The sequence below is a fragment of the Scaptodrosophila lebanonensis genome, unplaced genomic scaffold, assembly GCF_003285725.1.
Source record: "Scaptodrosophila lebanonensis strain 11010-0011.00,11010-0021.00 unplaced genomic scaffold, SlebRS2 tig00001415-arrow-pilon, whole genome shotgun sequence".
Taxonomy (NCBI): Eukaryota; Metazoa; Arthropoda; class Insecta; order Diptera; family Drosophilidae; genus Scaptodrosophila; species Scaptodrosophila lebanonensis.
Genome location: NW_022060742.1, coordinates 9,303,714 through 9,330,010, shown reverse-complemented (window position 1 = coordinate 9,330,010; position 26,297 = coordinate 9,303,714). Strand labels below are relative to the sequence as shown.

Here is a 26,297-nt window from a genome sequence, read left to right as displayed (position 1 = left end):
ATTTAAAAAATATATAAACATTGCAATACGTTTAATTGGAACAAGCACAGTTATAAGTACATAAAGTCAAAAAATTATACAATTCGTTTCGGTAACAATACATATTAATAAAGATTTATGTAAGTACATACAATATAAACTACACGATTAAAATAAAACAATTGTCGTTTGATTTAAAGCCATGTCGTATTTAACTCTATTAAATTCCTTTATTGACCAGCAATCTGAAAATTGAGTATAGAATTAACAGGAGATACGGGAAATCGCTTTTAATTATGCACTTACAATAACAAGATGGCCGCTCTTATCGAGCATAACTCCCGGTTCAGAGCCCGTCTGAATATCTATTACGCCACCTTTGCCTTTGACTGTATTGTGCTCAAGCCTGGAAGGTAATATACGATATTAGATATAAGATGGGACTATTCGAAAAATTCTACTCACGAATCTCTGTCCACAATGGCCACAATGTCGGCTGTGCCGACCGTATCGATTATGTAGGTGCTAAACTCAATGATATGTGGTATGATCAGAATCAAATCGCCCTTATCTTTCTTCAAATCGAGGGGAATTCGTATCACCATCAGGTCATCATTGTGATTGGTCAGCGTAAAGTCGATCTTCTCCAGCGGCAGGCGATGTTTCTGCTTGTATGTCTTTGCATCAAGGACATAGACAGCCTTATTGCTAAGCAGAATGAAACGTTCGCGGGACTTGTAGCCATGGCGATCGAACTTAGTGCAGGGTGACTGATATTTTAGCTGTTCACTGCCAAAATTGCTGGCTACAAAATCGTTGACGCGCTGGATATGGTCTTTGGGTATGCGATCCTCCTGGAACCAGGCTGGTACACTGGCTGAGTAGTTGCTCTTCTTGTCCTTAAACACCTTCTCGGCCAGCACCTTTAGCTCAAATTGGCGCTTCTTTTGAGGCGTCAACTTTAACCGATAGATGCGAGCCAAATGCAAACGATGCAAGCGATGCAAGTAGCTGGATGCCTCTTGGCAGTGACCGGGAGCTGGAGGCCAGCTCTTGTCCAGAACCTTGCTAGGTAGCTCCTTTGCCAGACGCAATAGCCACATTCGCTTGGCATTAGCGATGAAATCTTCGTTGAACCCATTGGGTGGATCGTTGCGTGTAATAAAGCCTTTGATAAAGGCACGAATCTTGTCCGCTGCCTCACGACGCCGCTGAGCAGCCTGCTTGGCAAGCACACGACGACAATAGGATTGCAGCTTTATCACTTGCTCCCGAAGCTTCAAATACTTGCGACGCTGAACAAGACCCTTCCAATGGGCTTGTATAATAGCCGCAACGTCATGCTTCTTCGCCTGATAGGCATCCTCCGTGTCAAACAATGTGCGTGGCCAACGAATGAAAAGCTTGGTTGTACCCAGGCGGTAGTCTTCGGGGCCATAGCCCAGATCCTTAACCAGCAGCTTAACGCCTTCCCTAGAGCCTCCAGAGCCCTTGTAATTGGGCCAAGTCGATTTGCTCAGACACTTGTAGCGATGTAGGAACAAATCGTAGGTGCGTCGATAGGCAAAGCCAGCACGGCGCACGCGCAGATTCTCCATCAGACCCAGATACTTGACCTGATGCAGCACCAATTCATCCTTGAAGACGCCTGGGGTTTGCAGATCGTTTGGCTTAATGCAGCGAATGTAAGACGGTTCTTTACACATCAGTATATCCATCAAATTATTGAGAGAGGCCTTGAATTGCGTTACGGCCGTCTCGGGGCGTTTCTTGCTGCGCAACTCCTGCTCCGGGAAACATGTACGGACTATACTGTTACCGGCCTTGCTGAGCGTCTCTTTGAGATCGCGGAAGAGCAAGTCATTGTTCTTGTCCAGAAAACCATTGACGCTGTAGGTAACCTCACCAGCATAGTGGACCAGACGGAACTCATCACGACCCATGATCTTCTGCACCTGAGTGGGTGCCTTCTCATGGCAAATATAATGATGATGAGTGGCCAGTTTGTGGGTCAGTTTCTCGAGGAAGGTCAAATCGGTGGGATCACCCGGTCGCAAGCATTCTTCATCAAGTATGGAGATAATACCCTTGTGTTTCTCCTCAATCAAATTGCAGATGACCTTGTTGTCGAAATACTCCACCGGTATCCATTCAATGCCCTCGCGGCGATACTCATCCTGCTCAGACTTTAGGGTCAGTTCGATGAAAAGCTGTTGCAGCTTTTCATTGCAAAAGTTGATGCAGAACTGCTCGAAGTTATTCTTTGAGAAGATCTCAAACCCATAGATATCCAAAATGCCCATAACCTTGTTGCGAGCTCCGCGTGTATCCTTCGCCTGCAGGGATATGTTCAGGCGCTGCACCAGCCACGAGAATAGGCGGTCGTAGACAGCCTTGGCGAGGGCGTCGCGTGCATAGACGGCCAGGTCATGATTAAGTGGTGAAGTAACCACATCTCCACGGGCATCAATTGTGCGATGTGTCAGTGCTGCGTTCAGCTCGGTGGCATTAACCCCTAATAGACGTGATACTGTCACCACCAGATCGCGCTTGGCGACCTCAGCATTGCCATCGACTTCGTTGAAACTCACATTGCCCAAATGCAGAATGCTGCCTATAATGCTAAAGATCTCACGCTGCTCCTCCGGACTGAAGTCAATGACGCCCAAGGCCTGCTGCACAATCCTAAAGCTTTCCACATCGTCGATGCTTGCCACCGTACCCTTGCCCTATTAAATCAAACAGTTAACTCTGTTTCTGACTCTCATCTCTCTAGCGTGTTACTTACCCCATCACTCAAATATCGATAGTTGTTCAGATTACGTTGCAGATTAAGTTCCTGGAGCAGCTTATCGTCGGCACCCGCCAAAAGTTGGTAAAAGATATGGAAGTTGCGCTCTCCGGCATTCTGGCCGACCACGCGTGATTTCTCCAACAAGTAATTCAGGATATTACCACCGATTGGCGCACCCGTGTAGTCGAATTGTATGTCCATGTACTTGCCGAAACGCGAGGAGTTGTCGTTGCGATTCGTCTTGGCATTGCCGAAAGCCTCCAGCACAGGATTACTCTTCAGCAGCCTATCCTTGACGCCCTCCACAGTCGTCTGGTGACCCGAACAGGCGGCAATATATTGCAAAACCTTCTTGGAGGCCTCCGTCTTTCCCGAACCACTCTCACCGGAGATGAGAACACACTGAGCCCGACTCTCCTCAATAAGCGAACGGAAGGCATTGTCCGTCACAGCAAATCTGCAAATCGGCGCGCACACTTATAGAAAAATCCTTAGTAGCTTGTAGGAGTTAGAATATACTTACACGTGTGGTGGCATCTCATACAGATGTTTGTTTCTGTACTCCTTGATGTGTTCATCAGAGTAGATAGGCAGTTGCTTGTAGGGATTCACCGAAATCAACACCTGACCAATGTAGGTCTATAATGAAAAGAACGCAGAATGTCATAAAAATATCAATCTATGCTTGATGATGGCAGTCTTCATTTGAATGGAAATACCACAAATACATACATTTTATAAGTAAAAAAAAGCCTAGTCTTTATCATTAAAAAAGTAATATTTAAAGCATTAAAGTAAAGATTAGGTACCGATCTGTATACCTATTAGAGCTCTGCACGTGACATAAGCTGGCATTTGATAGCAGTCTTATAACTCACAGCATTCGAATGGAATTCTACAAATACCTAGATTTGGTAAGTATAGGATCTGTTGTAAAAAAGCTTTTTTTTCATTAAAAACGTATGAGAAAGTTTTAAAGCATTTAAGTAAAGATTAGGTACCGATATTAATACCTATTGGCACTCTGCACGTGACATAAATCAAATCAAATTTGTATCTTACAAATATAATGAATATTATTTGGTCCTTAAGCCAATCTCAATTTTTTGTTTTAAATACAATACACATATTATAATGGTATTGGCTTGTAACTTACGTAGATAAGGTTCTCCTGGAAACGCTTCTTAAGGTTATCAATGAACGCATCCTCACTCTGGTAGTTCTCAAGCAGCACAAAGTCTTGTACGCCGGCGCGATCGCGCTCGTACAAACCCGTCTCCATTCTGGTATATGTTTTGCTGATAATAAAAAGTAATTCAATCGTATATATTAATTTTATAGATGCAGTATACGAAATTGCGATATCATTGGTAAATTGCAATATGGTTCCCCGATTAATGATCTATAGGTAACCATAAAATGTAGTTCCAATTAAACTATTTCCATTCTTATCTCATTTACCCTAATCGGGCTAAGGTCTCCAATGGGCCAACACTCATTGGTAACTAGGCCCGCTGGCGATAATCCTATATGCTATTGCAAATCATACATAGAGCCATAATTGATAAGATATTTGTAAGTCTTATACCCACTTCGAGTTAATTTACAGCGACGATTGTACGGAAATGAGAGTTTGGCGAGCACTTTGAACGGAAGAGATATGGCTTGCTAATTGGAATATTAGAAAAATGCAGAAATGAAGCATCATCATAGGCCGGCAGCCTAAAATTCCAGATATTTATAGATTCGTGGCAAATGGATAAATGATGGGGCGATAAAGGTTTGGTACAATTTATAGTTCCTTATCGCAATGGTCATATTTTGTTTGGCAAGGAGAGCAGCATATTATGAGTCTAGTATTTATTGTACTTGATTGTTGGTGTTGTTGTTGTGTTATTGTTATTGGTTTGATAAGAACGGAATGATGGTAAATCCATATATGACGATTACGCAATGCTGTGTCGTGACTTTGTGTTTTAATTATTAAAATCGAGAAAGTAGATCCCATTTAAAAAAAGCACTCCATGTACATAGTGGTGGGTATATTATATCGGAAAAATCCGTTTCTTTGGGCGTGTCGCAGGTATATGTATGAACAGTGCCATTTTTAGTGCATGATGTAAGACATCAGGTAGATAGGTGTGTTCCACACTTCAGCAATCAACCAATTGTCAATGAAACACATTCAATTAAAGCTGATAATACCACTAACATATTTTAGCTATAAACATTGGGCTCCAGATATACCCAACCAGTAATTATAGGTATATGTTTCGTATCACACACAGTATATACCTGGCCATAATTGCACTTGTAGGTACTTCAATTTCTTGTCCTTTACTTGCTTTTATAAACACTTGAGAACTTTGAAAAACTAAACTAATTTTTGCACATATTCCGCGCGTAAGCAATTCCGTTCACATACTAACTGAAACGACGGTTTGGCGAAACGTTTTAACCATCAATGCATATCAATTGGCACTCTATATACGAGTATGTCACCGATAATAAGCCATTAACAACTAGTGCTCTGCTCTCCGCACACTCTGGGCCAATATCTCAGATTAGATAGTGTGTTTGGTTTGGTTTTTTCGATCCAACTTGAGTACGCACTCAGCCAAACATCAGCCAGCAACTCAGAGGCCCTACGTGTATACCTATGTATGTACCTAAACCTCGGAATTGTGTGATCCATTGACTGCGCCTGAGCCAGTTTCGCAGAGAACTGAGAACACCGCATCGCATGCATCTGCACATCACTTAGCGTTCTGTTATCAGTTCGCTAAATATGTCAACTGGTGAATACATTCAATTTACTCAATGGTTCAATATGCTTTTGTTTTTGTGCGTTCGTTATAAGTACATATTCCGAAAATGAGCTCAGACATATTTATACACATACTATGTATGCACGTCGTCGCTATGTACACGTCCCATGCTATGTACAAACAAAGCGCATGTTTGGCTAATTACACAATGCATGTTGGAGCCATCAAGAACGAGGCGAGTCGGCACACAAAGAAAATACCAACATTACTCGAGAATATAGTAATAGCGCTGTCGATATTCGAGTCTTGTTGAGAAAAAGAACATCACTTGACAGCAATGCGTTTTGTAATTTGCACGTCTTCAACATCAGAATCAAAATAGCAAATACGTACAGATGTGGTATTCAGTTTACCGACGCATAACAGATTAACTGAACGGACAAATGAAAAAGTTGCGCCCAAAAATATGCAACACTCTTTGCTCAGCGAAGATGTGTGTCGTGACTGAACTCACGATCCACACAGGGTTATGCATCTGTATATGTATTGAGTGTTCAGTTGGTCAATTCAAATATCTTGGATGGATATAATTAGAAACAGCGAGTGTTTATTTGTTATTACCATCTGGTGTTTAATAGCAGGTGTAGAAGTCAAATATAGTTATAAGACATACAAAGAGTAGCCAATGTTCGACTGATTCGTAAATGTTTCAAAATATCTTTGGAGCCACAAACCACTAAACTTCTAAACTCTTTTAATACGAATATGTGCTTACATTTTTATAGAAGAACAACCTATTAATATTACAATATTAATAAAAAACCAGATGTTATTTATAGCGAAGTAGAATTTAAATTTGTGTACATTTTCAAGTACAAATTTATGAACTCAAAAAAGGAAGAGGAGAAAAATGTACTTGGATACTTGGATGTATTTATAGAGTTCATTTAAAGATTAGCTTATTGAAAAGGCTTTAAATAAAATACGAATTCTTATAAACAACCCATAGAAGACACATTAGCTTGTGAGGTTTTGCGAAAAAGGAACGAATTTTGAATTCAATAATATTAAGATTACTCTACAAAAAAAATCTTAGAGAAGCACAACTCTATTTTAAAGTCATTGACATCGGGAAGTAGAAATTCGACTCCTATCCAATCGTTTTATGACATGACAGCAAACAAAATCTCTTTAATTGAAGCTGCTTTTGATGGCCAAACATAAAACTTTCGTTGCGCATTAACTATTTAGTTGGCTTATAAGGAATTGTGGGCACAAATCTCACTCGCAATCAATATATCAAGCTTGAGAGCCGATGAAATTGGTCGTCTGGTCAGTTAGTCATCTCCATTATTTTTTACTTCTAACACAGATCAACGGCTATTGAATTTAATTAACTTTATTAGCATTGGACATGACTTGAAACTGTAGAAAAATGGGGCTGAGGGGCCGTAAATGTCTGCAGGATTTTTCATCTAAAATATGATTTGAAATTGTTGGTAGGGGTACAATATACATTATAGAGCCAGCACAAGAAGCTATGGAAACCAAATATGTATATCACCTCAGTTTGAATAAATGAAAAAACAAAACAACCAATAGGAAACCAAAGAACCTCAGATGAAAGTAACAGTGTGTCACAATATTATGATCTTCAAAAAGAAGTAGATTGGCCTCTTTATTAATACTTTTTACCATACTAAATGACCTAAAAACATCCATATTTCTTAACAATCTGTACAATCTTAAACTGAGGAAAATGTAAAATAAACATAAATCACAAGTAAATACACCAAAAATAGCATAAAGTATTCAGCTAAGACTAACTGTAATTAATTATAAAGATGAAAATTTCATTATATTGTGTCGTTACTAATATATAACTATTATTGGGCCAGCATGATACCTATTCAATAATTTGTTAGCTATATGGGACAATAATATGCAGCAAATTACATCAAATATATAGATATTAATTATATTATTTTACAATCAAAGTGTGGTGAAACATTTAAAATATTGTATGAATTCAGTTTAGATTTTAGAAATAATGATTATTTAATAAAATCACCAGATTTCATAGCTTTATTATTATTATTAAGTAGTGAAGCTTTGAGTTCTGGGAAGCCTACTTCTATCTTTTTTCAAAAAGACATTTTATAACTATTTTTTTTGTAATGAATAGAAAGTTTTCTAAAATAGTTTGAATGCAAGCGCTTTTATTCCAGTATTAAACAATTAAATATTTGTCCACTGAATTGTGTAGAATTTGTTTATACATAAACACCTTAGTCTTAAGGTTTCCTAAGTACGTTAAAAAAATACTTTTGTTTTCTCTATTTTCATTTTTTCAGGAGTCCTTTAGCAAATAAAATATATTGAATATAAAATATGTTTTCTTACAAGTGCGGTCTCTAACTTTTTGAAAGATTCAGCAAAGAGTCGATTGCTGAACTCCATCAGACACAATGTTTACCAACTCACTCGCCTATTTCTTACACACACACACACACACACACACACACACACACACAACGTTGATAGTTAAGCATATAAATGACGTAATTTTTTAGAATTAGAGACGGACATGCAGATGATCCAAAAGGCCGATTGCGGGCTATTGAACCCGGTTAGTGGTTCGAATAACCTTTCTCCTAGACTACCGTGGGCGATCGTTGACTGCATAGAACAAAGAGAATTCTAATTTGAGAGCGCGACGCTACAAGATGCTCGGCCCGAACAAAGGCATCATCGGATCCCAAGCAGTATTAATATGCAAATTAAAGGTATTAGGCAAACGAAACCAGCATGCAACCTGAACCAAAAAACCAAGCTAAGAGGAAAAGCAGACGCTACAATATGTCGTGTTGCGTTTGTAATGGATATTAAAATTTTATGAGAAAAGAAGAAGTATAATAAAGCAGGGCGGGTTTATGTGATTCCAGATTCGGACCAAATGAATTGGGACATGAGAAATCAATGGATGCAACATAAAATGCATGCGTAGGAAAAGCCGATAGAAAATTCTAATGAGAAAAACATTAACATAAAAATGAGATAAGAAACCAGAAATAATATGCAGGCTAGCTGCATTAATAGAATGTCCGATGTTGGGTATAAAAGGTCTGGTCGTTGCATCAGAACTTCATTCGAGAGATGAAGATGGACTATCGAGGAGGTTTACTTCTGTTGGGTAAGTCAGCGCGCAGTCCACAGCTTCAAGCTATGATTGTAATGTTTTTTGGTGATGGTATTTTTCAGTGATTTTGGGCACTATTGGGACCGCCTATCCCTTTGTGGAGAAGGCACCTATACAGGCCAGTTTGATTCAAGGGCGCAGCGATAAGAATGGGGGCACCGACGATCCAGTACCCTCTAGCCGCAACATTGAAGAGCATTTGTTGAAAACAATCGGTAAGGGTGGCATTAAATTTGTGGTGGGATCAGGAGAGTCGCAGACCGCATCCAAACCAACCAAAGAAGAACACCAACACCATTATTACTTTCCAACCACAGAGGAGTACAACCATCCCAGGCAGCCGTGGCCATCCCAACCCTGGCCTTCACGTCCTTGGCCGCACCCACACCCCCCACCACCACCGCCACCAGTACGTCCACAGTGGCCATACGGCGCATGGGGTTACAATCAGTGGCCATACAATCAATGGGGCAACGGTTGGGGTAATGGATGGGGCTGGAACACAGGCTGGGATCTCCCTGGCTATGGAGGAAACCACGGCTATTCCGGATATCCTGGCTATCCCTACTACCCATTCTTCCGCACCTCGGCTGGTGGACAACAGGAAGGTGGCCCAACTGACTTTCCCCCTCCCATTGATGGACGTGCTCAAGGCTTCCCCCAGTCCGGGTTTCTAAGTGCTGGCAACAATTACATCGAAGGAAAATCGAATCCCAGTGCCTCAGGTATTTCTAGCGCCGGCCCTGTGCCTCTCTACCAGCTCCTGAACCTAGCTCGAGTTTAGAGAGCCCAACGATCGATCGATTTACAGACGGACTGACTGCATGTGAAATAAAAAGAAATGTGAAAAAAAGCTATCGCATATTCTGCTTATCATTCTGTGCGCCGGTTATGATCAAAAGTTTAGGAACGCGAGCTCAACGCCCCGCCAATGCCAGGCCTGTACACATATGTACATATATCACACCTACATACATATATCCAAAGTTTGCTTTTGCATTCCGTATCGCACTCATTCATTCAGCCTTTTCAAAACGAGACCTCAAAAGCAAACAAAAATCTGGAAATATTTGATTGCTTTGCCTGAGTCTTGGCCGGCCAGCGACTTTATTCGATGACTCATTTTCCAGATCTCAGTGAGGACTGACGCATTGCCCGTAAAGTAAAGAAATGTAAAAAAGTCACTCAGCCACTCAAGTTGTTAAGAATTTTGTATACACGGGTACATATAGTATTGCCTATAGCTTCTTGTTCGCACCTATGGCAAATATTCAAACACGGAACACACGGAACCCGATTCATAATTTGCAAACTGTCGTAATTTCTTTTCATTGCAATTTACCTTTGACGTGCACTTCTGTTATTGTTGTTGTTGTTGTTTCGAGCTAATGAAAGCGCTTGTCAATTTTCTTTCGCTTTCACTGTTCCACGAAAAGCCCTTACTTGATACTTTACTAAGCACTCGCCGATTTTTCTTCTTTTTTTTTTTTGTTTCTTTGTGGCTTATATGGTTTGCACAATTTTAAAAGCGATCCCGACCAGCACGTACTACTGTCGCTTCAGAAATGAATCCAAGACGGCATTAATGCAGCTAAGAAATCGAATCAAAACACTCTGTACGTGGTTGTAGTTGATTTTTATTAAAATGCGAGCGATTTGTCGGCTAGTGGGAATTTCGGTACAGTTCTAAATGAGGCATATGGACATTGAAATGAATTGTGACTCACAATCACTTGTTTCACTACAGCTTTGTTCAATTTGTAAATCTAAAACACTGGTATATAATGGCATAATCATAGCATCAATCACAGTCATTAGTATTCCCTTCTTTTCTTCGGCTCTGTTCGTTTGTATTGAAATTTTCATTGGAATAATTCTTCGACTTCTTTTATTGTAGGGTACAATGTTTTCGCGTTGACCCCAACTTTGTTGTTCATTCTTATATGTCAGTCTTTCAGCCAGTCAGCAAATTCGCATTAATTGCTATATGAACATGTCATTATCTTATCAAAAACTGTTTGCAATATCTCTCTTTCTTGTAATAAAGCAAATCCAGTGCTATGATATTTCTTTAGGGGTTTTGTTATGCAAAAAGATTTATGGGTTTTTGTAATCTAAGGTGAAGAAAGACATTCTTTTGGCCACCCTGTAATTTGGTCATCAATTTTAAAAATGCTCTATCAGTAACATTCAGTTGAACCCATGAGCTAGATAACAAAATTGAACAGATAACAGTTGGAAATGTTGGTCATAAAACAAAAGCTGTTTATATCAACAAAACTAGAGCGATGGCCTAGCCATTCCGGCTATTTTATACCCTAAGCCCGACCCCACCAAAGTCCTTTAACTGATAGGAACTGTATAAACAAAAATTAAGCAGCAAGCCGATTTCTGTTTATCGTTATAAAGAAGGATTTTTTGATAATAAAAGTGGTGTGCACATTAATCGGTCTTATCGACGATGTAGAGTATGTATACTATATATAATCAATAAAATATCAGCAGGAAAACGAAGAAGTTGCTGCTACAAAAATGGATTGCTTCTGTACCAGCTACTGCAAATTTTAAATAGCTTTAGAATATCATAATATATTGATGGGACTTCAGAGTATTTTGGGACATTCTAAAAATCTCATCTTCTACTATGAATGGTTTTTGAAACGGTAGCTCCTAATGCAACTATATAAAGTTCTACTGGGTATAAACAGAACAAGTCAAGTTTAGCGTATCTAGCTGTTTTGGTTTAAAAGTTCACGATCTCCAGACAGATGACAGATGAGCGGACGTTCCAGCTATAGCCCGTTGCATACATTACAGAGTTTTTCGTATACCCTTTCACACTTTCGAAATCTTTTCTGGGTGTCCAATTCTTGCGATTCTTGGAATACTTCTGCTCAAGTAAATATATACAAAATACATAAATATATGTACTATATGTATCTAAAACCCGCTGCTGAACATTCTTACAAAACCGCAAGACTTATGTATGTTCAAAAAAAAGAGGAGAACATGACGCTGATAATGAAAATGTCTCAGACCAACAATTAACAAAACCAAAACGCGTGCAATTTCATTTTATTGTGTGTTCGGTTTTTTATTTTTGCTTGGTCAGTGTTATCGCATTGCTCATGGATCATACCACAGATTGGACTTGAGGTGTGAGTTTGTGTGGAGGTGTGTGTGGAGCTATATTTTATGCAAAAATTACATCACTTATACCCGGAGGCTTCCACTTAAAGAAATACCGCCATTACTCAGCCGTTGGCTGACGAATGCGATTATAATACAGATCGGTTTCTTTTCTTTTTGGTCTCTTTTTTCTTAGCTTCTTTTGTGAACTTCACTTTAAATTCTCCGCGCTCACTTGCTTAACTTTTTTATGTTTTATTATGTTTCTTTTTTTTTTGTTTTGTCTATGAGGCAATGACATTGAGCGACGGCAACGCTTCACAGGGTTTCGGGGCTCTTGAGTTGGCTGGGGAGCTGGTAAGCTATTTGAGCAGCTGATGTTTGGCAAATCATGCTGGTATGAGTATTTCTTGCCAGTGGTTCCATTCATCAAGGCTGCAATGACGTGAGTTTGTCAATACATTGAAAGCTGTGGGGTGTTGTCTTATTGGAATTGCACACATGTTATGAAAATGATTCGATTATTTGGTTGCAATTGCCAAAGCTAAGCTGCTTATTGCCTTCAACACTCGCTCAATATATATGATATATATGTACATACATATGTATTGAGAAAATGGGTCAAACCAATAGAGCAAAGCACCATAGCAATAAATATTTTATGTTGTTTATGAAACTTGATACATTTTCAATTAGAAGGCAATCCGATGACGTTGGATGGGTTCATTGAATAAAGCTACGCAGTGCGGATCGCTTTCCTATATGCTTGATTCTCATATAAGTACTATATGTACTTAGATACTTGAGTCTCAACTTATTACTTAGCCACGTTCTTCATAAGTATAACAAACGAAAGGAAAAATGAAATTTATGTTTAAGAGAAAACAAACAAACATACAAGTAAACAACAAACGCATTACGTCTATCGAGCTGTAGTTGTGAACGGCTTTAAGAATTTCCCACATCATTTTTACTTAAAACGCCTGAGAACAGTTTGTTGAAGTTTAGAGCCATAGTCTGCGTCAAAATATTTATAAAACTGAACGTATTAGTAAAGGTTGGGGGTAGAATTAGAAACGAAATTGTTTTCTTTTGAATTGAGGTAAGACTTTACGATCACTTTACTTAAGCCCCCACAGCAGGAAACTATTATTCAAATATGGCCAGAAGTTCATTATACTATATGCGCATATTGTTTTGGGTGTGTAAGTTTGTAACACCCAGAAGGTAGAATGGTATGTGATCAGCATAAAGCAAAGACTGGCTGTTCGTCCATTCATTCATCCGCCTGTCCCTTTCAACCATTATTCCTAAAATAGCTCAAGAGCTATCGGTCTGAATCTTTCAGAGACTTCTCTTTGGATTCAGTATAAATAAAGTAAAAATTTGTTTTCTACTGAAATATTCTATTAAATGGAATAAATTTCAAGAATCAAATAACCAGGCACAGTGAAAGCCATAAAGCTTCGGAGCAAACGAAAACGACTTGATATCTTTGTTTTATTGGTCTGTTTAAAGAAAGAAATCTAACAGGATAAGCCAGTCAGTGTGGACAGATATGTTTAGCCTTGATTGGCCAGTGCCAACTGAAGCTACATTTTCACTAACTATCTGCAGAAACATTTGGCATACTATACTTTAAAGTAATTATATGTGAGGTAGTGTCTTCAGGGTTTAATTTTCTGCCATTGCTATTAACATGCCCACCCCTTGTCATTCACAGCTGGACAGGAGAATAAACTCGCTTATCAGGCAAAACACCCATCAGGGACTGCACAATTAAATGCAAGAAGAAAACAGCAAAAACAAAACTATAATAAAAACTTAAATAACTGTAAGTAGTATGTAAATAGTTGGGTATGACACTCATACATATGTATGTACGTATGTATGTATGTTTGTATAAATATTAGGTACATATTTGGTGGCTTTGTCTGAAACCTGCCCGAAAACAATTTGCGTTGGGCTTCAGACTGGTTTTATGGGTTAGGTTGGCGGCGGTCGTGCACGCACGAAAGTTGACCCTCTTTGTTTGCCAGTGTGGTGTTTGTTCCTGCTGTAAAGCTAGACAAACAAAATTAAAAGCCCAAGGCAATAAAACAAATATATTGTGGAATAAAACAAGTGACAGGCGACAATATCTAATGCCCCGCCGTCTGGTATGGCGTTCGAAAGTCCCCCCCGACATTGGCTGCTGCAGGCCCATCATAAACTCATCGGAAATGGCATGTTTAATATAACTAATGTCAAGGTGTGTGGTGTGTGTCGCGAACGGATGCAAACCAGTATGTTTATAAGTGAGTAATTGTAGCAAAGGAGAGCTGCGCCCATAGGTGTTGCAAGACCAAAAGCGACAACAACAGCAACACATGGTCGACATAAACGCCACTTTATTAGACGTGTAAACCAGATTTTTGCCTGCCGGTGTCCAAGTTCAAATCGTGCAAAGGAAAGAAAGCAGTGGTGGCACGATATTCGATGTTAGCTGCAAACCGGCAGAACAGCTTTTTGGTTTCTTGCCTGCGATATCTTCTACGCGCTGGCATTGTCTTCGCTGCATGTTGTTACTTTTGACTGCTGTCGTTATCTTTCTTGTAGTAGCAGTTGTTGTTGTTGTCGTTGTGTTGTCGAGTTTCGCACAAGGATCTGGCCGCGGTGCTTGGCTTAATCGTGCATGCCGTTTGGCAACTAATAGATAGTCTAATTGGATGGACGACGGTCGATCCACTCAATCACAAATGTGACGACCACGCGATTCAAAGCCATTTGCCACTTGCGATTAGAAGTTAAGACCCAATTGCAAAGTAGAAATTCGTCAAATGAAAGCCAATCAATGCATAAATAAAAGTACGAACTTAATTTCACTAACTGCCTACCCCTCATGTACCTGTTTTTGTCAATGTGTATGCCTTAGTGTGTGTGTGTGTGTGCGTGTATGTGTGTTGGTGCTCTACCTGTTTGAATTTCTTTTTCGAATGTACCGCTAACTTGACCCGGCGCTGTCACACCGACGTTGGCGCTGACGGCGGCAGAGACGCGTGGGACTATAGCCAAAAACTTGTAAACGTTTTAGCGCGTGCGAAGGTATGGTTTCAAACTCTTACATATGTATGTATGTGTATTTTATTTGTTTTTGGGGCTAACACTGTTTCACTTATGTTTGGCACTTGCACGTGTGCCGCATTTAAATACGCGTCTTTAAGTTCTTGTATCTTATAGATACAACTCAAATCGAACTTGAGTGCCGCCGATCGCCTTCAAAGCGCACCTTGCAAAAGTCAAAGCTTAACTAACGGCTGTGTTTGCCGCCATCAAGTTTGCAAAACCCAAACAATGCCAGCAGCGCTGCCAACTTGTCCCCCATCGCTTATCGATAACAGTTCGTACCTATTGTGAATGGGGAGCGCCGGTGACCAATTTCAAATTTATACAATCGCATTTATTTATCAATTTAACCTATTTTAGATATATGGCCTAGCATGAACCACACATATTGTACAACAAATTTTATAAACAATTTTTAAATAACTTAGGTTACAGAATTTTAAAGCCATAACAATGTTAGTATATACCTAAAACATTCACATCATATGTGATTTAATCAATGTTTGTTTCTTTTTGCCTTGCTCAATTTCTTCTACAACATTAGTAAATCCAATTGAATCCAGTAAGAATATTTTTACAATTTTTCAAATACCTGCATTTGTTTGTGTCTTTTGCAAGAGATTGCAAAACGGTTGATAAACCAAACCAAATTTCATACAAGACTAAAGCCCTGAGTTTGTTGTATTGCCTGCTGTAACTTGAACTTGAGGCGTTCCTTGGTTTTGTAGCGCGGCAGGTCAAGCATATTGAAACATGTGTGTGCCACGGGCAGGAAGCGATCATCCGTCGTGGGTTGTATGATCAGCTATAGATACAGATATAGTTTTTAAGACTAGTAGTCCCAATGCAGTCTGTAAGACAACTCACCTTTATGGCCTTCATACCCTGTATGGGTATTCGATCACTTCCGGTCAGGTACAAAAGGAACTTTTTCTTTTCCGCCTCTGTTAGATCGTGAAATACTTCCCAAAACCATTTGATCTAAAAAGAAATTACAATACATTAGCTTGATTGAATTATTCGAATTACTTCTGCCTACCGTTTCATCGCCTGACGTATAGCCGTGCTTATACTCGCAATTGTCTTCTAGCGCCTGCCAGTCATACTCTTCGTTGCCCACAACAACAGCCATTAGTTCCTCTGGCTGAAATATTTGCATCACACGACCTGAACAGACTTTCATAAAGCCCTTGTGAAATGCATCATACTGCGATTCGACGGATTTATTAAAAACAAAATCCACATAAAGATCAACAAATTCTTGTCTGAAAATAAATTGAAAACAAAATAAATAGGTACAATATTGTAATGATTTGATTAAGAAAACTATACCTATTTTCCTTCGTAACTGGAATTTTATCACCGTTTGGTTTAAGGCACTTGGTTTCGGATTCACCGTACACATCTCGCGATATCTCGAACGTAAGGTCAAATGTCTCTTTGAAATCATCACCATCGTAGTCAAGCAGTGACTGCATGGAGTTGGCCAGAGATGGCGAAAGTTCACGAAGGTCGCTCAGGTCCACTGGCTCCTTTAGCAACTTTTTATACAGGGCCAGCGGGAATGGCAAATTGATAATTGTAAAGTTATAGATTGCCAGACCACAAAGCACACCAATGAGGAAGTACATGTTGTTCGTTTCGAAAGTGACATCCGCAAACCATAGCACGCGCGAATCCTCAAACTCCTTAAACATGCCATATTTGGGATCAATGAGATCCTTTAACAGCAGCATGAAGAACTCCTTGCGCACGCCGCCAGCGTCTTCCGCCTCCTCGCCATGAAATTTTATCTGTTAAACAAATGATTTTATATAACCAAGGATAACAAAATGTCTTATGAACGTACTTTAAGCGGCTTCTTGAGATCACTTTGACTATAGCGCTGCAACTCACTCAACGAATCCTGCACAAGATTCTCTCGCGTTACATTAAGTACAAGGAATTGAGACACAGAAAGGCCGAAATTCAGCATATTATAAAATGCCTAAAGAGATCAATCATTCGTTACTGAATTTGAATTTATGCTTAATACTTGCGCTTACATTTGACGCCGCGTTCTGCATTGCTGAGTGCATTTGTAGTGCCTGATCAGCCTGGAGTAGGGCAGTTTTTACGGTCGCATCGAACAGGAATGGAAAGTTACAAATATTGAACTCAAGAGGCTGTAAATAGAACATCATTAATTGATTGCTCCACAATTTAATTCAGTCACACACACGCTCTCAGTCATAATCCAGCGTATATACTCCTGCTGTACATCAATATAGTCCGACAGATCGGTCCAGTGAAAGAGCTGGTAATTCAAGCGCTCCTCCCGCTCATTGTTAATACGAGCCAATTTGTCGAGGAGGCGCAGCACCATATGCAAGTCATTATTGTAGGGCAGCAGCTGCAATGATCACCAAATCAGTCATCACATAAAGGCAATTGCAGTAATTTCTTATGTTGCGGTCAGAAATTAGAAAATAAGATTTAAAATAATCAATTATTGTTTACTGTTCCACTTTTCAAAAAACGATAGAATTATGCGGTTTTAAATTTTGAATTACTGTTGAAATGTAATCGGAAACCGGAACAGGACTGTGTATTTTAGTGAAGAATTCCTAAGCATCAATCACTTTTCTCAATTCGTATGCACATTAATTGCCTTCCTGGCCACATCTTTACAGTTTACTCACCCGGGGTTGCCTTTCCGCACTATGATTGACCACAATTCCAAGCTTAAAGCTTACGATATGCACGACCACATGCATAAATGTGTTAACCATATGCTCGAAGTAGTCCAGCGGCGTCAGACTCCACCACTTCTTCAGCACCTTTTTGGGATTCTCAGTGAGGTTGAATATGGCATTAATAAAGGGTACGTGCAATGTCTTATAATGCTTGGAATTGACAAATTCGTGGTACAATGGCAGTAGTAGATATATTCGCATGCTTTCCACGTCTGCCGGCGAAGCCACAAGCGATCCCAAAAGATCCTTAACGTTGTCCCAGATCTGTAAAATTCATATTAGATTATATTTATATAAAAGACGAAAGGAAGCGCACGTACCACTTGTTTAATGCCGTCGTTCTCTACATTCCGTAAATTGTCGAAAGCTTGTTGAGCGGCTTTTAAATCCAAGCCAGGATTACGCGCTGAGCAATTAAAGTGTTTGTCATTCTCCAGCAGAAACGAACCGTTCAAACAGGACTGACTCTTAAAGATTAATTCCATTGAGCTCAACAGATCCAAATCGCTTTCACCATCCTGTTTGATTGAAGCGCATTTCTTGGTAGCTTCCGCCGTAAGCTTGAGTATTTGAGTTTTTACGCTGCGTACAAATCAATTTAATTATTAATTTTTCATTTATTAAAACAATCGTTTAACTTACTCATAAACGCGACAATCTAGTGGTGGAATTTTATCCACAAAGAGTGTCGTAGTAACGACTGATTGATCGCCACCTGAAAAGATTTGCTTTATCACAACAGAGATCTGTGCATCGTTTGACTGCAGCAGGGCCGAACCGCTAGGTGAGACCTAAAAAATGACAAATCATTATTTTCATTACAATCGAATTTGTTTTTTTATTTGGACACTTACCCAAGGTCCAATTACCACTTGGGGCAGTGAAATGCTTTTTGTGCTGCGTGTTCCCAGCTGCCCAGAACTGCCCAGTCCAAAACCATACACCCGACCGCGGGATGGGACTAACGCTAGTGTGTGCCGATTGCCACATGCCACTTGAGTAATAGTACTGCCCATTAATTCGACGACCATGCGCGGCAGCATTTCGTTGGAGTTATACCCATGACCCAGCTGGCCATAGGCACCGGCCCCACAGGTAAAAACGCCACCCTCATTGGTTAGGAACACAGAGAACTCATCTCCACAGGCCACAAAACGCACCGCTAACGTACGCAGGGTTTTTAGCTGTGTGGGATATGCGCGATTCATCTCATCGTTGAGCCCCAGCTGGCCACAGTTGTTGCGTCCCCAGCCGAAGACTGCACTGGACTTTGATATTAGAAAAGAGTGATTGCCACCGCAGGCAACAGCGGCTAGCGGTATGCCCAGCAGTGTGGTTAATCTCATGGGATAATTGCAATGTGTTAATTCTTGGGGTGACTTCACGCCCAGCTGCCCATAGATATTAGAGCCCCATGAGTATAGTTCGCCACCTGAAATTGTCAATAGTTGTGTTAGAGATTCAAAGCTATAAAAGTAATTTGGCCACCACTTACAGCACGTGAGAGCCAGGCTATGGTTGTTGCCGCAAGCTATTTGCACCACTGTCTTTGATACCAGATAACGCACAATTTTGGGTAGCTCTATAATCTCTTGATCGGTAGCCTGACCTAACTGGCCGCAATCATTATCACCCCAACTGAGAACCTGACCCCATTCCGTCAGGGCCATGGAGTGCCGGCTGCCACACGCTATCTGAGTGACCACATAGTCCTCCAGCTCCGGTATGAGGACTGCAACAAAAATATAGTGATGGTGAGTGAGCGTTTGTGGGAGAATCCTAGCTGGCGCACAGCTGTGCGGGTGGAAAAAGAACCAATAGTTAGTTTTAGTGATGGATGGGTGCGTGCGTGTAGTGTAGAAGGTGTTTTTGTGGTTGGGAATGGAAGTTATTGTAGCACAAAGATGAAGAGAATGGAAATTAATCTACATACGAAATGACGATATCATACGTGGCCTTTTGGTGGGGCGATCATGACCCAATTGTGAGTGGTCATTGTTGCCACAGGCATAAACCTTGCCGTTGGCCGTCAGGAAAAGAGTGTGTCGATGGCCGCAGGCGACTTGCTGCACAGCTGCATCCGGCTTCCAAGGTATTAGGCTCGGTATTAAAATCTGTGATCAAATATGTATATAGGATTCGTGATGAAAACAAGCATATCAAAGTGTGCCTGCAAAATCGTACCTGTTCGGCCTCTATTCCACCAAGGCCGAGTTGGCCATGGGCAGTGTTGCCCCAGCAATATAAATCCATGCTAACTGGCGTGTGCTTATGGTTGATGTCGCGCCTTTGCTTGTGTGTTATTTTAGTCAACTTGATATTTTTGAACTGGCAATTTGCTGAGAATATTCGAGAAAGCTAAATCAGCCACATTCTTTGTGGGCTGCGCTTTTCACTCTCGCTTTGTTATTAAAACTGTATGGAACACACGCGTATGCACACGCACACACATGCATGCTCAGAGGCAGGCATACAGGCACTTTTATGGGTTTATCGTACTCTTTTTATCAGAGGCTTTGCGCCAGCGGGGGGGTACTGATAATAATAAGACGTGGTTGCGTGGTCTCACTTCAAAGCAATGTAGCTCCTATCAGAAATTTATTTTCTTCACAGCTGACATTATGTTTATAAAAAAGGGGAACCAAAAATGAAAATAACAACAAATGCCACGCAATTTGGCAGCATTTAAAACAACAACTCGCTGCCCCTCCCGCTAAATACAATTGGTCATTAAATTTGCGATGACACAGTCGATATCGATATCATGCCAAATTAAATGAACTATCAAAGCTCATGCTGCTTTCTTAAACGAAAGTTGTTTTTCGCAAGTTGGCATGCTTCTGTTTGTTGCTTTATATCAGGACAGCTGAACTCTGACCCGTTTTTTGTGTTGAAGCAATACAAAAAATACCATAAAATTAAGACGCAATCAGAACGCATGATAAAAGATAACGAATTTAGAGGTTCAAAATAAGGAAACCGGCGAATTCGTTAGTTTTAACTTGGCATAACCACAAAAACCGGTCGCGTTTAATATAACCAAATCGACAATCAAACACTACTGCCACGACATCAAGTATGCAGGAGGCCTATGTTAACATTAATGGCATACCCACACACATATTTACGTGGGGTCGCTGGATCGAGGAGTCCTTGAACGATGTCAATGAAATTGTAGTCTGCATAACTGGTAATCCTGGACTGCCTGGATTTTACACAGAATTTGGGAGCACTTTGCAACAGAAACTTGGTGGGGGTGGTGCAAATCTACCCGTGTGGGTCATAGGTATAAAGGAACAAATATTTCTATAATCTGACGTGTTTACAAAAAGTATTTTTTGCAGGCCATGCCGGTCATGATGATCCACCCGAGTCCAGCATTCGAGAGGTGCCTCAGCTGAGTGGCAACGAGGAAATTTTCAACCTCGATGGCCAGATTAAGCACAAAATCGAATTTATCGAAAAGTATGTACCACGCAATGTTAAAATCCATTTGATTGGACATTCAATTGGTGCCTGGATGATACTGCAGCTGTTGCGCGAGAACAGCATTCGGGATCGCGTCAAGAAATGTTACATGCTCTTCCCGACTGTTGAGAAAATGATGGAGTCACCGAATGGTTGGGTATTTACCAAAATAGCAATGCCTTTGTATTCAGTGTTTGGATACGTGTTCTTTACATTCTTTAATCATTTGCCCGCCTGGCTACGTCTTTTCTTCATACAAATCTACTTTTGGATGTTTGCAATACCAAGACAGTTTGTGGGCACAGCCCTAAAATATTCCAAGGCGTCAGTGGCTGAGAAAGTTGTTTTCTTGGCGGACGATGAAATGTCTCGAGTTCGTGGCCTACAACGTGAAATTATCGAAGATAATCTGCACTTGTTGAAATTTTATTATGGCACCACCGACGGCTGGGTGCCGGTTTCATATTATGAGCAACTGAAGCGACTGTTTCCCAATGTGGATGCACAGCTGGACACCCAACGCATCGACCATGCATTTGTGTTACGGCACTCCCGACCCATGGCCGAGATCGTCAGCGGCATGATACAGCAGAATTTGCGTTGACGGCCCTGTAGCCAGCGTATGCCTAGAATCTTGCTCTAAAATGTAACAACTCCTGCCTGAACTTGCACCATAAATATTGCTTTCGTTTGTCGAAACAGCATTTTATTTAGTAGCGCTCTATGAAGCGACTTCAATTGTGAACAAAACTAAATATACAATTTATATTTATTGTTAAGTTTAAACGTAAAATGTTGTTATTTACTACGAAGCCCGAAAATTGGCAGATGATTAAAAGTTCCAATTTTCGGGACTCGTAGAAAATGAATGTCTTAATTGCTGGCTGGCGTCGCGGAGCGGCTGCGTGTGGGCGAACGTGACCTTGAACCCGACGGAGATCTTGATCCGGACCTAGATCTGCTGCGACTTCTGGATTTTGATTTGGATCTACTGTGTGATCTAGATTTTGATTTCGATCTTGATCGAGAGCCAGATTTTGATCTTGAACCGTCCGATTCGCCACCTGACTCAATGCGATTTCTAGCGCGTTTCTTTCTAGTGCCGGTATCGCTTCCACTGCCACTTCGGCTGCCACTGCGATTGCGCTTTCGACCACGATCACTACCGCTATCACTACCAGATCCACTACCACTGCGACTGCGGCTACGACTTTTCCTGCTCCCGCTTTCACTTCGGCTTCGACTGCGGCTTTTCCTGCTGCCACTTTCACTGCGGCTACGACTCCGACTTTTTCTACTGCCGCTTTCGCTGCGGCTTCGACTGCCGCTACGACTTTTCCTGCTGCCACTCTCACTTCGACTACGGCTACGACTGCGACTTCTTTTGCCACCGCCTTCGCTCTCAGATTCGCTTGTTGAAATCGTTTCCTTCGACACAATCTTGAGACGCTGCTTAGCCGACAGCTTCTCCTTGGACTCCTTAATGGGTTGTTGCTTCTTTTTCTTCTTTTTGCTGGAATTGTCACCACCACGACGCTCTTCATCGCTTTCGCTCTCATATTTATCCGCCTTTCGCTTCCGCCCACTTCCCTTTTTGCGCTCGCCTTTGCTTTTCTTCTTGGGTGGTCGTTCGGCGCCATCTCTAGGTCCATCATCGCTATCACTGCCCGATAAGTAGTCATCCTTGCGTGGACGTCCGCTTCCCTTTTTGCGTTCTTTTTCCGTCGGAGCATCGGCAATAATTAGCAAATTTTTCGTTTTCTCCACATATTCCTGGCGCTTGGCCAACAATTGGTCGCGCGACATTTTTGCCTCTTCTTCGCGTCGTTTTCGTTGTTCTGCCTGTTTCAGTTTGAATGCCTCGCGTTCCTCCTCCTGTTTTCGACGTAGCGAGCGCTCCTCCTCGTCTATGCGACGTGCACGACCCACATGATACTGAGCCTGTGACAGTAGATCCTGGCATTGATTGGCCTCAATGGCTGCCACTTCGATGTTGAAACGTGCCTTATCGCCGTGCACGGACAGATATTGAAAGTACCTGTAATGGTAAAAAGGTTAAAAGTTTTGTAAAACACTTTTCGCAGCATTGTTTCAGTTATTGGTTTGGTTGCTCATATGAGTTTGTGTTGGAGACAATTTCAGATATTGAAAGAATTACTATTTACTACAAACATAACAATTCTACGGTTGGCTATATATAATTTGAACCTTTGATGGTATTTTTTTTACTTAACCAAGTCAGCATCGTATAGAGTTCGCTCTTAATTTAGTGATACTCACTTGTGGGCTAACTCCAGCTCATGTACCGCCTGCAGGACCACTTCCAGTGTGGACTTTTCGTCCTTAAGTATGGCCATGGCTAGGCGGGATAGAACCACGGCAATGTTGAATAAGAGCACGGTATCCTGAGGTGCCACACGTCGTGCCTTCAGCAGTACTGCCTTGGCCTCGACGAGCTTGTTGGCGCGTAAATAAGCACGGGCCAAATACTGCATGACCTCGACGTTATTGTGCTTGAAGAACTTTTTCATGCAGTTCTCGTACATCTGAATGGCACTGATGTATTGCTTTTGTTCCACATAAACGTGCGCAATGTTCAGCCAAACGTCACAGAAATCGGCGGTGGCTTCACGCACCTGAGCGAATATATCGCGTGCCTCAATGACGCAGCCCTTGTGGGCGAGAACAGCACCAATACCATTTGTGGCCCAAATGTTGCGCGGATCATTGCGTAGAACCTGCTTGTAGATGGCAAGTGCTTTTTCCTGATGCTTGCGCTCCTTCTCCTTGTCGCGTGATGGCTGATGAAGCGTCTGCAGAGAGAAGTTGCCCAAAGCAATCAGCGAATAGGCATCAGTAGAGGTAGCCGGGTTTTTCAAAATTGTCTCAAAATTCTTCTGTCCCAATGCAAACTGCATTTTTGCCAAATGCAAGTTACCAAGCAATGATCTTTAATAAAAAAATTGCATGCATTATTAAAAAAAAGTTATGGGAGTTATTTAGGGAGTGTAGTTACCTCGCATCTGGGTTATCATTATTAATGTTGAGTGCATCTTTGAAGAAATCGGATGCCACAAAAATAAGGCCCTTATCACGCGCCATGCAACCCAAACGCAAATAACAGTCAATATAGTTGGGATGCTCCTTGAGGATATCCTTGTAAAGTTTGTCGGCCACATCGTAGCTGCTCATGGCCTCGTTCAGACGTGCCAAATTGTACTTCATGGTTACCTGTATAGACTCGTAGTATTTAACATCCTTGTCCATTTCCGAGATGGCGTGCGACAGAGCCGATTCCAAAGTGCTTTTTGCCATTTTCAGATTTCCCAGTCGATAGTGTAATGAGGCCACATTATTTTGAATTTCCGCAGGTATCTCATACTTGGCCTTGTCACGCAATATACTCGATGCTGTTCCATACGCATTAAGTGAAGCCTGTAAATCATTCTGTTCCAAAATCTGCGCCAATTCAATCCACGCTTCGATGTCCTCTGGAAACTGCTCGGTGACTTTTTTCAGATGCGTTTTGGCCATGTCCCGCTTGGTCTGCGAATTGGAATGGGCATAGAGCGAGCCCAAGATCTTCATTGTCTCATAATTTCCCGGCTGTATCTTTAGCACCTTCTCAAAGCACTGCGCCGCCTAAAATGAAACGAAAAAAATATGTTAATACGCTACGATTTAAGCCATTTAAGTATTCTTACGTTCTCCGTATCTCCACGATATATATACATTTGTCCCAGTCCGTAGTGGGGCAGTACAAAATTGGCAGGCGCAATTTGCGTTGATTGGTAGTAGTACTGAAAGGCCTGATCGTAGTCGCTTTGTGCATGGAAGCTACGCGCTAATTGGTAACAACTCTCGGCACGCATTGCTTCGTTCTCGGTGTTGTGAAAGGCATGCAGGGCCAGGTGGTGCACCTTTTGATAGTCCTTCTTAAAGAAGAAGTGATTGGCCAAATGATTTAGTACCATTGGATTGGCATTGTCGATGGTGTAAGCTTTGGAGAGCATTTGAACTCCCAGCTTATTGGACTCTGGCTCCAGTTGATTCAGCTTCAGCACCGCCAGACCAATTAATGCACCCACGCACTGCTGGTCCAGTTGTAGTGCGCGCTCGAATGCTAACTTGGCCTTCTCCGGATTTCCCATCTTTAGGAAGCAATGTGCCATGCCTATGCGTACGTTTGCCGGACAATTGGGATTTGTGCGTAAGGCCTTCTTGTAGAATACCATGGCGCCACGATAATCCTTGCGATTGAAAGCAATGCAAGCCTTACCCAGCAGTGAGGGTATGTTGGAAGGCGACTGGTTCAGGACAAAATTAAATTGGGCATCGGCCTGGTCCATTTTATCGCCTTCAAGCAAGCAGAAGTAGGCTCGTCCCAGCAAATGGCTTTGATCGTACATAATGATCTTGTCAGCGCTGGTATACAGATTGGTGGCCTTCATGAACAGCTCACGCTTCTTATCCTTGGACTTTTCCCGGTACGCCTCCTGGACATAGTGTGCCGCCAGCATGTCCAACGCACGCATTTGGTCCTTTTCGAAGTCCCGATAGTTTTTGGTGCCCTTCTCGCGGGCCGCGTCCAACAGAGTAATAAAATCATCTGTTTTCTTTTGCTTGTAGTATGCCAGCTGCAAATGCATGGAAAAGCAAATTTTCCAGTCAAGGGCCATGTGGCAAAGTAAAATATTAAATTAATAGCTTACCGCGACATTAACCCACACATGCAATGGAGCATGCTCCTGCAGTAGAATGCTGAGTACCTCCGAGCATTCTGGCAACTGATCCGGGTCCACTTCGATGACCTGCGAAAAATTCCTTTTATTATGGAAGCGCCACACAAACAGAAAATATGAATATTTAGGAATCTTACCTCATCGGTATCCTGCAAGGGAATCTCGATACACGCAGACATGATGGCATGCAGCGTGGTTGAGTCCTTTCTGCAGATTATTTAGGTTTTAGCACACTTTTTGTCAAATTTTTGCAACTATCAAATAATTTTCAATCCGCTTGCTTTCCAATGGCGGCGTTAGTGATGATAAGACAATGCGATTCTATTTCACAGCAGATAGACTTGCTGTTATCGACTTATCGATTTTTTAAATAAAACA

The 26,297-nt window shown here is 41.4% G+C and overlaps 5 protein-coding genes across 8 annotated transcripts; 2 read left to right on the top strand and 3 right to left on the bottom strand.

Moving 5' to 3' along the window:
* Nucleotide 1: 1 nt before the first annotated feature.
* On the bottom strand, nucleotides 2-14,923 carry LOC115632682 (unconventional myosin IC). 3 transcript variants are annotated; one of them, XM_030529918.1, is made up of 7 exons: nucleotides 14,824-14,923; nucleotides 3,930-4,071; nucleotides 3,297-3,412; nucleotides 2,768-3,230; nucleotides 445-2,708; nucleotides 286-385; nucleotides 2-224 (listed from the first exon to the last, which is right to left on the bottom strand). In XM_030529918.1, the coding sequence occupies exons 2-7, from the start codon at nucleotides 4,053-4,055 to the stop codon at nucleotides 210-212; spliced, it is 3,084 nt and encodes a 1,027-aa protein (XP_030385778.1). In that variant the 5' UTR covers nucleotides 4,056-4,071; nucleotides 14,824-14,923; the 3' UTR covers nucleotides 2-209. The 3 variants fall into 3 exon arrangements, with proteins under 3 accessions (XP_030385778.1, XP_030385777.1, XP_030385776.1); XM_030529917.1 differs by lacking the exon at nucleotides 14,824-14,923 and adding an exon at nucleotides 10,083-10,246; XM_030529916.1 differs by lacking the exon at nucleotides 14,824-14,923 and adding an exon at nucleotides 5,069-5,183.
* Nucleotides 8,704-9,524, top strand: LOC115632777. Its single transcript, XM_030530026.1, has 2 exons — nucleotides 8,704-8,734; nucleotides 8,803-9,524. The coding sequence occupies exons 1-2, from the start codon at nucleotides 8,704-8,706 to the stop codon at nucleotides 9,522-9,524; spliced, it is 753 nt and encodes a 250-aa protein (XP_030385886.1).
* Nucleotides 14,924-15,286: 363 nt separating the features above from the next.
* Nucleotides 15,287-20,366, bottom strand: LOC115632177 (probable E3 ubiquitin-protein ligase HERC4). 2 transcript variants are annotated; one of them, XM_030529209.1, is made up of 14 exons: nucleotides 19,894-20,365; nucleotides 19,643-19,823; nucleotides 19,205-19,441; nucleotides 18,564-19,141; nucleotides 18,352-18,500; nucleotides 18,030-18,291; nucleotides 17,656-17,973; nucleotides 17,196-17,366; nucleotides 17,020-17,139; nucleotides 16,824-16,961; nucleotides 16,307-16,767; nucleotides 16,014-16,239; nucleotides 15,842-15,955; nucleotides 15,287-15,779 (listed from the first exon to the last, which is right to left on the bottom strand). In XM_030529209.1, exons 1-14 carry the CDS (start codon nucleotides 19,960-19,962, stop codon nucleotides 15,627-15,629), a joined length of 3,177 nt encoding a protein of 1,058 aa, XP_030385069.1. In that variant the 5' UTR covers nucleotides 19,963-20,365; the 3' UTR covers nucleotides 15,287-15,626. The 2 variants fall into 2 exon arrangements, with proteins under 2 accessions (XP_030385069.1, XP_030385071.1); XM_030529211.1 differs by having other exon boundaries at nucleotides 15,627-15,779; nucleotides 19,661-19,823; nucleotides 19,894-20,366.
* A 205-nt stretch (nucleotides 20,367-20,571) lies between these two features.
* Nucleotides 20,572-21,963, top strand: LOC115633057 (lipid droplet-associated hydrolase). The gene is made up of 2 exons (XM_030530402.1): nucleotides 20,572-20,995; nucleotides 21,054-21,963. Exons 1-2 carry the CDS (start codon nucleotides 20,788-20,790, stop codon nucleotides 21,779-21,781), a joined length of 936 nt encoding a protein of 311 aa, XP_030386262.1. The 5' UTR covers nucleotides 20,572-20,787; the 3' UTR covers nucleotides 21,782-21,963.
* On the bottom strand, nucleotides 21,835-26,215 carry LOC115633054 (RNA polymerase-associated protein CTR9 homolog). Its single transcript, XM_030530399.1, has 6 exons — nucleotides 26,057-26,215; nucleotides 25,890-25,988; nucleotides 24,882-25,814; nucleotides 24,194-24,819; nucleotides 23,458-24,126; nucleotides 21,835-23,215 (listed from the first exon to the last, which is right to left on the bottom strand). The coding sequence occupies exons 1-6, from the start codon at nucleotides 26,096-26,098 to the stop codon at nucleotides 22,051-22,053; spliced, it is 3,534 nt and encodes a 1,177-aa protein (XP_030386259.1). The 5' UTR covers nucleotides 26,099-26,215; the 3' UTR covers nucleotides 21,835-22,050.
* Between the last annotated feature and the right edge of the window lie 82 nt (nucleotides 26,216-26,297).

Coding starts and splice junctions, on each gene's coding strand:
- LOC115632682 (XM_030529916.1), bottom strand. Junction 3,231..3,296: donor TATGAGATGCCACCACACGT/GTAAGTATATTC, acceptor GCCGATTTGCAG/ATTTGCTGTGACGGACAATG. Junction 386..444: donor GCCATTGTGGACAGAGATTC/GTGAGTAGAATT, acceptor ATTACCTTCCAG/GCTTGAGCACAATACAGTCA.
- LOC115632777 (XM_030530026.1), top strand. CDS start 8,704: ATGGACTATCGAGGAGGTTTACTTCTGTTGG. Junction 8,735..8,802: donor AGGAGGTTTACTTCTGTTGG/GTAAGTCAGCGC, acceptor GGTATTTTTCAG/TGATTTTGGGCACTATTGGG.
- LOC115632177 (XM_030529209.1), bottom strand. CDS start 19,962: ATGGATTTATATTGCTGGGGCAACACTGCCCATGGCCAACTCGGCCTT. Junction 19,142..19,204: donor TAGCCTGGCTCTCACGTGCT/GTAAGTGGTGGC, acceptor TGACAATTTCAG/GTGGCGAACTATACTCATGG. Junction 15,780..15,841: donor AGGGTATGAAGGCCATAAAG/GTGAGTTGTCTT, acceptor CTGTATCTATAG/CTGATCATACAACCCACGAC.
- LOC115633057 (XM_030530402.1), top strand. CDS start 20,788: ATGCAGGAGGCCTATGTTAACATTAATGGCATACCCACACACATATTT. Junction 20,996..21,053: donor TCTACCCGTGTGGGTCATAG/GTATAAAGGAAC, acceptor TATTTTTTGCAG/GCCATGCCGGTCATGATGAT.
- LOC115633054 (XM_030530399.1), bottom strand. CDS start 26,098: ATGTCTGCGTGTATCGAGATTCCCTTGCAGGATACCGATGAG. Junction 24,820..24,881: donor ATCGTGGAGATACGGAGAAC/GTAAGAATACTT, acceptor GTTTCATTTTAG/GCGGCGCAGTGCTTTGAGAA. Junction 23,216..23,457: donor GAGCTGGAGTTAGCCCACAA/GTGAGTATCACT, acceptor TTACCATTACAG/GTACTTTCAATATCTGTCCG.